The sequence below is a fragment of the Molothrus aeneus genome, chromosome 1 (assembly GCF_037042795.1).
Source record: "Molothrus aeneus isolate 106 chromosome 1, BPBGC_Maene_1.0, whole genome shotgun sequence".
NCBI classification, from domain to species: Eukaryota; Metazoa; Chordata; class Aves; order Passeriformes; family Icteridae; genus Molothrus; species Molothrus aeneus.
In genome coordinates, this window is record NC_089646.1 from 127,735,661 (window position 1) to 127,747,915 (window position 12,255).

The 12,255-nt window shown below is 36.4% G+C and overlaps 1 protein-coding gene across 2 annotated transcripts in view; it reads right to left on the bottom strand.

Moving 5' to 3' along the window:
* Positions 1-12,255, bottom strand: part of ZFPM2 (zinc finger protein, FOG family member 2) — a 309,054-nt gene that overhangs the window by 240,667 nt on the left and 56,132 nt on the right. The window contains exon 2 of one of the 2 annotated variants that reach the window (XM_066547553.1): positions 11,042-11,200. The exons of the other annotated variant lie outside the window; for it this stretch is intronic. Coding sequence (XP_066403650.1) covers positions 11,042-11,200 — 159 coding nt within the window. The remainder of the gene's footprint in view (positions 1-11,041; positions 11,201-12,255) is intronic. 2 annotated transcript variants of the gene reach the window in all.

The window sequence follows — 12,255 nt, forward strand, 5'->3', positions numbered from 1 at the left end:
TTCTTGACTAGGAAGGTTATAGCAGCTGTTAGGCACTCTATAATGTATTTTGCAATCAGCTAAATCAACAAAGTATTTTTAACAATGAGCAGTTCAGAACTGACAGATCTACTTTCTTGTTCACAACTGCTTATCACGGCATAGATATCACGTATGTTTACCAGGTGCTTCCTATAGTTAGGATACCTTCACAGGAGCCGCTCACAAAAGATAAGGTCATAAAAGAGATGAAAAACGTGCAAGCTTCATACACTCATGGTTTTATCATCAGACAAAATAGCTTTGTGTGAAGGACTGTACCAGTCACAAAAAGCACACAGCAGCTTCTATTAGAGTGAGAGAACAATAAAAGTTTGAAATTCAGTTTGTTTTCCCTCTTCCTGGCAGCATAAATGTAAACTCAAATTGTTAACATCCTCATGCAGCTGTTCAGAGTGAAACATCACTTCTCCATTATCATAAATCAGTACAGGAATAAATTGCTGCAAAGCCTGTAGCACTCTGTATTGCCAAAAGAGAAAAGAGATGCAATGCAAAGACCTGGGGAGTCGCCCACTGTAGACCTTCATTTGGCAAGGACATAACCTCATGGATGGTGACAGACCAGTGTGACTGGCTGTGAAGGGGGAGGGTGCCTGCTCCTTTCTGCCACAGTCCACAGCAGCAGTAATTCTAGATCCAGCCAAACAAGGATTCTGAGACTACACATACGAACTAGATGCCAGAGCTTCAGAAACTATAGATCAGCAATCAAAAACTGCCCTTTGTTATTTGCTTTATCTCAATGCCTGCAACCAGTAACAGAGCTTACACACACTGATAATCCTGCTCTTGAATCCTAAGAAACACACTGTAAGCTGAGGATTGTTGCCAGGAACCTCTCTTCAAAAGCCATACTCACTAACTTTGAAATAAACCATATACAACTTAAAATACAAATACTTAATTCATTCAATGTAGCATACTTTTTAGCAGCACATTCTTAAGAATACCAATGACATCTAATAGGCCTTCTTGTGGATTATCTCTTTTTAAAGTATTCTATGTGTATATTTAACTGTAATTTAGTAGCAATACAGGTTTCTGCAGATATAAATCATGCTGGGTATAAAATAATGCAAAAAAAATATAAGCTTTTGGAATGGTAATAGAACTGTGAGAATAAAGATACTAAAATATATAGGAGGGATGTTTCCACACTTTTTCATATTTGCCAAACGATACGAGGACAAGATAAACAATTACAGTGGGTACAGTGCCATGCAAATGGGTTTACTCTACAAGCCTTGCAAGGACAGAGAGACAAAGAGACAGAGGAAGAGATCTGGTGCTATCACTACCAGACAGTTATCAATTAATCTGATATATAGCAGAAATAATTTCAGTGAAGCCCATAAAAATCAACTGAGACACCCTACTCGACAAATACAGAAAGTATGAGCAAACTCTGGCCCTCAGACGATTGATTTGGTAACGTACCTGAAAGAAAACAGCACTTGAACAAGTTAATCTACTGCATTTTATTTCAGATTATATTAATCACCTCAATACTTTGCTTCTTTGCAAGCAATTATTGTTTTCTGTCATGCTGATTAACAATCATAATTTCTCCTGGGATAAACCTCATTTGAAATAACTGTATGTTTCCATTTGCCCTAAGCACTCTTAGAATTATTTGTCCAGCAAGTCTCAGAAACAATGCATTGTATCTTTCCCTAATTTTTAGGATCAGTATGTGCATATTCAAGTGTTGGCAAGTGCCCACATACGTGCTAGCCATTAGCTCTCCAAAATAGTGGTATGAAACTATTTTGGTTCCTATTAAAATCACCACTTTGTTTAATAAAATGACATCTTGACACATTACATTTCAGCACAGTGATCGTGTTAAAAAGCGGTGTCAATTATTTCTAACCATTTCAGCTACAGCACTTTTCTCCTGGGATAAGACACTGCTGTGCAGCACATTCATCTAGACTGAGTCTGGCCTTCCTCTTCTCTACATGTTTGATATGTTCTCATTATCGCCACTGTTTGCTTTTGAAGTCCTTTCAAGACAAGGATCACTCATTCAAATGTATTTCCTGCAGAACAGTGAAAGTATTCTCTAAATTGTATTCCTGACTTTCTTTTTATTAATGGATTTTAAATAAATATATGCATATATGTGTACACAGAACACACACACACACATATATGTATATATATATGTATGCGTATATATATATATATATTCTAATTTTTAGGGAGAAACTCTAAAGACCCGTACTACAAATGAGCATCATTCAGATATACTGGCTACTTGAGAGCTTCTATCAATTTTTTAAAAAAGCAAAAAAAATCTAGCATCTTTTCAATCTTTCCCCATTAAAACTTCAAATACAAGAACTCTATTAGACATATGCAAGTATGGGGTTCAAGCTACATAGCTCTAAGCAGGAGGTTAGAAAAGCAGGAGGTTAGAAAAGCAGCAGAGGCACATTTTAAAAGATATTTACATGCCACAAATAAAGACTGTTGCTAAATAAAATTTTCAAAAATTAGTTCAATGGAAATCACAAATCCACGAGATTCTAAACCAGCCTGAAGCAGAACAGAGACATCACTTCAGAGAAATTCTAGCAAATTTCAAATTCTAAGTTTGAAGGCTCTTCTGCACATTCACATTTCAATTTAATTATATAACAATTCTGTTTCATCCCTACTGCAGAAATATTTAATCTCCTGTAAGAATTCTTCATCCAACCACGAACACCTCATTTTATACTTTGCAGCTGAAATTATTATCATAGACAAATCCAGTTTTTATGTGACTTCCACACATGGCTACATAAATAGTAGCAAAAGGTACTTGTTCCTATACAGTGAAATCTTAATTTACTTTGTTGAAAACAACTGGATGTTTTTATTTGACATAATCAACCTTTGAGATGGTTCAATATCAAAAGCAACCAATTCCCCATCACTACAGGTGTGTTCCTCCATACATGTTGTACTACACATGATTTCAAAACCAGTCTAGGCTTCTGTGAGTCAAACACCAAAAAAATACTTAGCAGTCAAAAATTCATGCTTCTTTTTCTCTATCCAGCAATAATATTTGTCTTATCAATATTTATCCAATGATGACATAATTGTGACGCTTTATTTATTTTTACTGATCCTTTCAGAGTTAAATTACTGCAAATATACCCATATAGTACACAACCTGTGAGTAAGTCTGCTTTTTAGGCCTGGGTTGACAAGAATTTTTTCAGCTATGCCTTAGAACTCTGCAAACATATGCAGAATTTTTGTGTCAGGGCCACCAAATAAGACAAGAAAGAGACAAAATGGACCTTCATTAAAAACAAAATTAGAAACAGACGTAGAGTACACCTGAACTGAGAACATGTGGTGAAATTCGTCATTTATGCATCCCATGTTTTAAAGAAGATTATCCCTATTAATTTGCAATTCATATTCTGTCAAATTTGACCTCAAATTTAAGTCATTCCAAGTTCAAGTTTTGTGACTTTCTAGAAAGAGGACATTACACTACTTGTTGTAACCAAATAATCCCTTCATGAATTATATCCCTAGCTGAGATAGAATTCAGAATTTCATTGTTCTTGAGAAAACCAAAATGTGCTGACTGGAAAGGCTGGAGTTGCTTTGATAAACTGCTTAAAGTTGAGTAAGCTGTTTAAGTGTTCCTTGCACTTTTTAATTCTGTACAGTTAAAATAATATTGTTATTTGGATCTATGTATTTATTTCTTGAAAAATAGATTTTTAGTTTCTTTTTGAGATATAATTTTCTGCTTGATGACCAATTATTTAATGTCCTGATTAGAAGAAGAGTTTGCTTGTTTAACTTAGGTCAAATTTTTATCCAATTAAAGTTGATGTTAATACTTACATAGGTTTAAGCAGGACTGAAAATATGGCCTGACAGGTTTAAACATGGATTAGCAGTAAATAAAAAAATTACAGAATAGAAAATCTTGTACTTTTTGTTTTGGAAGCCCTTTCATGCTCTCTAGTGTATGGTGGGGGAAAAAAAATATCACTTCAACCTTTTCAGATATGTCTTTTCCATTCTAGAAAGAAAACAGGTGGTCCTCTGAGCTCCAGTAGCAGGAAAGAATGAGAAACCATAAGAGGTAAAGCACAAAGCAAATGCTGATGTTCAGATGAAAAAGATCCCCTTTCACCCTGCTAGAATCCAATCTAATTGACTTAGCCTTGTTCAAAGGCTGTTATCAGAAAAGCCCCTTCCTTTCTTTGTCCATATTCAGCATCTGACAAAAAGTACAGAAGAATCATAGAATCATCAAGGTTGGAAGGGACCTTTAAGATCATCAGGTTCAGCTGTCCACCCAGCACTGTCACTGCAACCCCTACACCCCATCACCCAGAGCCAGATCCAGACACCTCTTGAACACCTCCAGGGGTGGTGACTCCACCATCTCCCTGGGAAACCTATTCCAGTGCCTCTCCACGCTAATGCCTAACAGAGAAAAATGGTTTTCTAACATCTGATCTTAATCTAAATCTCCCCTGTCTCAGTTTATGACCATTTTTTCTCATCCTCTCACTGCAGGCATGGCAGAAGAGACTGAACCCCATCTCACTACAGCCTCCTGTCAGGTACTTGTAGAGAGTGAAGAGATCCCCTGGCCTCATCTTCTAAAGTTGTTTCAGCTGAATATGATACAGATAAATGTAAGAGAACCCTTACTCTGGGGAATATGAGAATCCAAGAGTGTCACAAACATGCAGACAAGTCAGTAAGATGTAACTATTGCATTCTTGGAAGGAGTAGTGCTATGAGTTCTTATGCATATTCTAGTTATCCTAGGAGATGAAAATAGATACATGTCCTCTCCTGTCTCTGATTAACAAAAAGAATGAATGTATCCTTCATTTAGTCAGAAAGTCTACATAAATAAAATGCAATGAATTAAAATAATCCAAAAAATTTAAAGGAATGTGAGCTGCAGCAGAGCAGAAGTATTGCCAGGGAAAGATAATGTCAGGCACAGGGAGGGGGGGTGTCTGGTGCCAAGCAAAGCCGAGGGCTGTGCAATCACCTCTATCAGTGCTCTATCAGTGTCTACACTCCAGCCAAATCCAGAGAAAACAAGGAGTCAAAGATTCAGGTCAATAAGCTTATAGGCGATTTGCACAAACTGCTCCTGCAGCAAGGTAAAAAACAAAGTCATATTGGCTTTTCTTTTCTATTCCTTCTCTTTGAACTCCTTGGTCCAAACACACCCTCGAAATGTCAGTGTTATATGCAAGAATTTAAAGAGCTGAGCTTCTTAATCCCGTTAAGAAATAAGAACAAAGTTGCCTGTAAAGATCTCCTTATTGAGCTCAAAGTGATTATGGTATAGCTGCCTCCTGCTGATCCTATAGCAAAAGTGGTAGAAATTTGTCATGAAACCCATTACTGAAAAAGAAAAAAAAATTGATCAAAATGTTCCTGGTTAAAAAAATGGGGAGAAAAGAAAGCATAAATCTACTGTTGGATCCAGAAGCAGAAAATAGCAAGCACATTGTTAGTCACTACATGAGTAACATGAAAGAAGTAAGGAATATTTACACAGTTGCACACAGGCATACACACAGACACAAAGTCATACTCCAGAGGAAAAAAGGACACATGGAAATCATTTTCATGGTGTTATTATAGATGGTAGCATGATAGCTTTCTACATGAAGTATGAAGGGATAGATTAATACAGAGATGAACTTAGCTTTGTGTATGCTTTCTTGTATGACAACTCACACTGCAGCTGTTTCTCTGAATCACAAGCCTGCCTGCACAATCAGGTCACATGGTTTAGCATAAAACATTCCAGTCCCAAGCTGGTCAGGCAGGCTAGTAACAACATAACATGAGGATGATTATGCGTACATGAACAGAAAACTTAGTTCAGGTTTGGAACTCATCCCTTCCTGCCCAAGAATATGAGAACATAGAACCAGGTATACAGTCAGTATCCAGGCCAGATATTCCCTGTGTTTCCTACTTGCTGACTTAGAACTGTATGAGTTTCAGACTGCACTGGATTCCCTCGATTTTCTTCTTTCCCTGCAAATAAAGATAACCAATGTATCAGGATCCCAAACCACTCATCCAGCTGCAAACACATATGGCTGCAGACATACATAGCAGTGTGTGCTACAGACCAAAAAATCATTGCATCCTGAAACAATCATTCTCCATCCTACCTCATGTATCCTCCCTATCACCCTATGTCACCAACTGAAGCACAGTTAACACTGGGGAGCAAAACCCATTTGCTTTCCCATCTGCCACCAGGAGTTTTAAGGCCACTGAATCTCCTTCCACTGAGGGCTGGTGCCAATGTTGCCTTGTGCTGAAGTAACCATGGAAAGCCTATAACATGAGGAACAAGAGCAATAGTCATACTACAAGCAATGGGCAGGAGAATTTGACTCAACTGTCTTGGCCAGCAACAAGAAATGAACCTGTCTTCTTTCACTAATTATCAGATACAGACATTCCTCCTTTGCCTCCTTCTTCTGGAAACAGTCCAATATTTGCTCTTTTGATTATAAACCTCCTTTATTTTCTTCTCCATTGCCTCTTTCCTTCTGTGAACACAGCTACTTAACTGTCTACTAATCTCAAGTGATCTCTTTTATTGCTTAAGATAATTTTCCTTTGAAAGTTAAACCCTCATTGAACACTTCTGCTAGGAAGGTCACAAGGATTTGTTTAGCCAGTTACCACCACTATCAAGTCACCAAGGCTCCTATTCTCCTTCCTGTTCACAGAGAGTAAAAGAAGACACCATATAAGCATAGCAAACTTTTTTAAATAAGACACAAGAACTTTATTTTTATTTTTCCTGAGAGTATCTAGGCAGGATGACAGCAATCAGAGACTAGAAAATCAGCTATAAACTACTTCACTTCACAAATAATCTTGATTTAGAACTTTTATTCTCACCCCATCACCTTCAACTTGCCCTTTGTACTGTTCTATTGTTTTTCCCCTCCTTCTATATTTCCTTCTGCAATTACCGATATCGCACTTCTCACCTCTTTTAACATCAGCTTATTTTCTTATTCCAACCTACAGTAGACAAAATTTAATCTTTATGTCCTATCTCCTAGCTTCCAAATCCAGCCTATCCCTGTTCTGCATGGGAGAGAAGCTACTTTCTCCTTACACAGACTGTTGAAATATTGACATTTAAGTAATAAATTTTCTACATCTGAATTTAATCTGATTAATTCTTAATCTGATATAGACTCTGATTCCAGATGCCCACAGTTTAAAAAATATTCAGCAAGGGAGATTCCAGGCTAATAAAGTCTTTGTATGGACAGCATCATCAGATACCCTCTTTATTAGTAGTACAGCAATTTGTAGTAACTAAACAGAAACAGCATTTTTCAAAGGCTGTTTTCAAACTGACAAAATGTAATGCACTATCATCAAGGCTACCTTCTACAAAGTTTTTTGTTTCTACTTCAAACACAGAAATTAGTACAGATTTGTAGGAGAACACCACTATCCTGTTTCCAAAATACTTTCTTCTTATCTCACTGTCAAAACTGCAAACAAATCAAACTTAACTGCCGTCAATTATGAAGATCTTAATCCAAAAGGTTAAAAAAAAAAAACAGAGTTGGAAGCTTAAAGCAATCCCTGACAAATAGTAGGTTGGTAATTTCCATTTCAGCTTTGGATATTTACATGCTTAAACTGTTGTTCACTTCTTCATATCTGAGAGTAAATGAAGACCACATAGGAATAAATATCCACATGCAGCGAAGTTAATTTTGTGGTACTGCAGAAGTGTGGGAGAGAAAGAATTTTCCAGATTCCTTGTCATAAAAGCCACTAGCAAGTAAAAGGAGAAGGAAAAAGCGGAGAGTCAAAATTTTGAAAACAGAGAAGTTGTAAAATGTCACGTAGCTCAATCAAGGTGATTCATTTGCTTCACACTTTGCAGAGGCTTTCACCTTCACCTCCAAATTCTGGCAACTATTCTGCTGAAACTATCTCACAAATCCAAATAAGATGGGAAAAGTATGGCTTTAGAAAAGTTCCTTTTTGCAATTTAGGCAGTAAGGGACTGCTCTCTCTTATAATACCATCAGGCACACTTTGACAGGAAAATCTCTTTAAGAAGCCAAAGTTACCATCTGTGATCCTGTAAGTCCTCTATTCTCATTCTTCAAAATGAATTGCAACTTCAGTAATTTTTGCCTTCAGTCCTAGTTTGTACAGCAAAAGCCCCTGGTTTTAGGAGGTACTTGAATTTACAGAGCTGGGTAAGTATAAAAAACATACCATGGATGAAGCCTCACAAACACCTCCTCCCCAACAGCTGTGTCACTTGTTCCCCATGCCTCTTGATTCTTGCAGGAAGCCCCGCTACTCATTTGTCCTCTTGTTCTGGGTCAGCTGGGAAGAAACCCCAGGGGAGGGAAATAGGGAGACAGGACAGATAAAATTTATATCCAAGAAAACACCTTTAAATTCTAAAACCATTAATGGTCCATGTTAGCAAGGGCAGAATTCAGAGACAGCATAATGGATTCCCATGCCAGTTCTGACATATTTCTGGGGAAAGAAAACCTGTTGCATGAGAAAACACAGATCTACACTTACTTTTCCCTTATTTGGAAATATTTGTCAATTACAGGCTGCCAATACTATCAAAGAGCAGAAGAAAAATCAAAAATCAGACCCTCAAAACAGAAATTAGACTGCATTTATTTGTTCTCTAACCTATTTGGTACACATCTCATTTTCATTCTTTTTCATTCTCATAATGACTTTTCATTCACAATGTTAAAAAATATTTCTATGAAAAAAAGAAAAGCTTATTTCTCATACTATCTTTTAATTTCAATACTGAAGCACTACAAAGAAAAACAAAAGGCTAGGAATTCTTAACAGATTCATGAAAAAAAACCCCAAGAATTAGTCTAATTTTTAGTATTTACTATATAATAGAGTCACAAACCCTTCTACTAAGAAAAGAACACAAAAGAAATTTATTTGCTTTCCAGATTAGTTTTGTCTTCTTAGGGTTTATCTTCAGAAAAACATAGGCAGCCTCATGCTAATGACACTTAAGATGTGACCCTGAAGAAGTAGGACATTCAACAGAAGCTGAGACATGAATAAAAACCCAGCACACTTCCAGTCTCCCATTCCATCCTTTTCCAAGGAGATTCCCAATTTGCTTCAAAGTGGGACTTTTTGTCACACTGCCTCAGCTGGAGGTACATTAGAAATTTTATGTGCCCCTTGATCCTTAGAAATTTTCTTTTCAACTCTTCTTCTGCAACAGTTGCACTGAAGAGACTTAAGATTCTTTTATAACTACAACACATAAACTGCTGGGAAGTCAGAAGGCATTTAGCCTGAAGAATCAGCAGATGTCCTTAATAAAACATATAATCAAGATTCAGATTTAAATGTATTCCCATTTGATGCCTGATCTTCTTTAATACAATGATTCAGTGATTTCCCTGAAAGAGGTGTTTATTTAAAGGGAAGATCCAAGACAAACTGAAATTCAATGTAAATTTGCAATCCTGATTGCTGTTTTTAAAAAAATATTTTTTTTTCTTGATTTCACCTAAAACCATATTATTTTCCACTGGTGGGTCCTGGAAATGCAGTAAGAAGTAGAGAGAAGTAACTAAATCAAACTGATATGATGTGAACTAATAGTGGGACATAGTATTCCACTGCTGACAGGAGGAATTCAAGAGACACCAGCGTAACAATTATGCAAATAGTGGTTTAAATATTTATTTAGTACTGCCAGTAACAGGAGGAGGACTTTTTCATGCTAAGGAAAATGGTGTCTGAAAGGCATGTGAACCAGTGAACACCAAGTAATTATGGTATTTGTTTACATTGCAGTTGTAATAGTAATAAATTCTTCCTGTTTGTAAAGAATCCTTTCATAATCTTGTCTCTCCTCACAGTCAGATTTGTAGCAGCTGAATTCCAAACTATCGATTAGAATGTTTTGATCTCTTAGGGTAACTTACTAAGTATCAAGAACCGGTAGAAGCTGCATAGAGGATATATAGAAAATGTATAGTAATGCCTTTGCCACTGATGACTGAAGACTCTCCAGGAAGGACTGATATTCTGCAGTCAGAACACTTGACTCGTCAAACGGATTTATCCAATGTTGTCCAAGAGAAATGAAAATAATACAAAACCAGAAGCATATCAAGTTATCATGAGAAAATGTATGTCAATATCCAGGAAAGAACAGAAAGACAGAGAAACCATCAACATCCAAATGCCCGAGGGGTTTGTGGACTAACAGAAGAAAACCACCACAACAACTTCAGCTATTTGATAGGCATCCTTACCTGCAGAAGACAAACAATAAAGCAATCAAGTGGATATCTGGCAGGAAGAAGGTTAATTCAATGTTCCAAATAACAATAGTGTGTTTTTCTGCCAGCTGACTGGGAAGTAGAACAACCTTGCAGACTGAACTGGTAAGAATGAATTGGTGTGTCTTATGCTAAAATACCTCAATCTTCAATAATTCACAAGTAACAAGTACACCAAAAAGGTATTTGCAAGTTCAAAAGTTATCCTTTCACAAAGCACTAGTTTTCTACTGTGCATAATAAATTCTATCATAAGCTCTATTTTAATCCTAGAATCCACAGACACAATCTGCTTTCCTAGCAATGTTTCCAAGGCAAAAAAGCTATGAACAGACATGCTGCATTGCTAGCTTCAGATCTGATAATAATTGACTTCTGGGGCCTGTTCTCTACAGTTAAATATGTAGAAAATAACACTTGTAGCAAAACACTAAGGCAAGATGATTCATGTCCCTGAAAAGTGTCCTTCAACATACTTAAATATTTATTCCTTACCAGACTTAATTTCCCCAGTGATTCTTTTTCCTATTTTTAAGGTAGCATTAATAGGGCTTTTTGTATGTTTTAAACCAAGAAATCTCTTTGACCAATTGGACAAAGTTTGGCCAGTATTCTCTCAAGAGGTTGGCTACAATGATTACCTTTATTACAAAAGTATTCCACTTCTTCACAGCTCAGATTTTCAGGCTCAAACTCTGCAGAAAAGCTTTCCTCCAACGGAAAGTCTTCTTTTGAGACAGTATCATTTTCCTCAGACAGGCACTCTTCTTCTTCATCCTCAGTAGCATCTTCAAGGGGCCCTTAAAAAAGAATCAGGGACACTGTGGCAAAACCATCTAACAGGACAATGTGAAACAAAACCTTAGTGAACTTTTAACTGGCATTCTTTAGCTAGTTTTTCCTTTCGCAGCTGTGTTCAGCACTTATTAGAATTGGACAAATAACATTTTATGGAAATTGAAATTGAAAGTGACTTTTCCTGATTACTTCAGAATATGCAAAGTGTCATTAATAATATGTATTAATAATACTCACACATGGGGGTTTTTCATTATTCATTGGGTTCTACTATTAAACACAGACAGTTTTAACAGCTGAAATCAAAGCTGTATTTGTAAAATGACATAAACAGTGAAGAGCTTTCTCTTGTTTGTTAGTGATTGTTTTTGATGCTGAATTACAGTACTTAAAAATGTTTCCTTTACAAGCTTTGTTCATCAAATTATAAGTACAGACAACAGTGAAATACTACAAAGGTTTTGACAGCAGAAACTTCAGCTTATTCTGCTATTTTGCTTCAACCAGCCCCTAATGGTATCCATGATCATTCACGCCAGACTCTTTAACAGATTCCCAGTCAATGGACAGGACTCAAGAGACTATTTATTCATTTCACAGAGGCCACACAAATGTCCTGGTAAACTGCCAGCCCAGGGCTACAAAAATATCAACAAATTACAGAAACAGGGCATGAGTTTGAATTTGAAATGGTAGGTCTGAGGTCTTTAACTTTTCTCCTAGTTACCTAGAGATACTACTGCTACAGATCCTCTTGAAGGGACAGCACCAGACAGATTATTACACGTAATGCCAAGGTTACCAATTAGAATATACTCAAAAATTAAAATCTTTCTTATATACACACACACTTCAAAATCATTGGTTAATAGTAACTATTTGCTACAGACTCTCTTTTGCAGTATGTAGAATTTCACCTAGATTTAAATAGAGATTTGAAATAACTGAACATATTTTAATTTAACAAAGATTTTATTAAATGTCAGTATGTTTCAAAATCCATCTTAAGACTGGATTTCAAAAGAGAGATTTCATTATACATGGTTGAGGCTTGAAA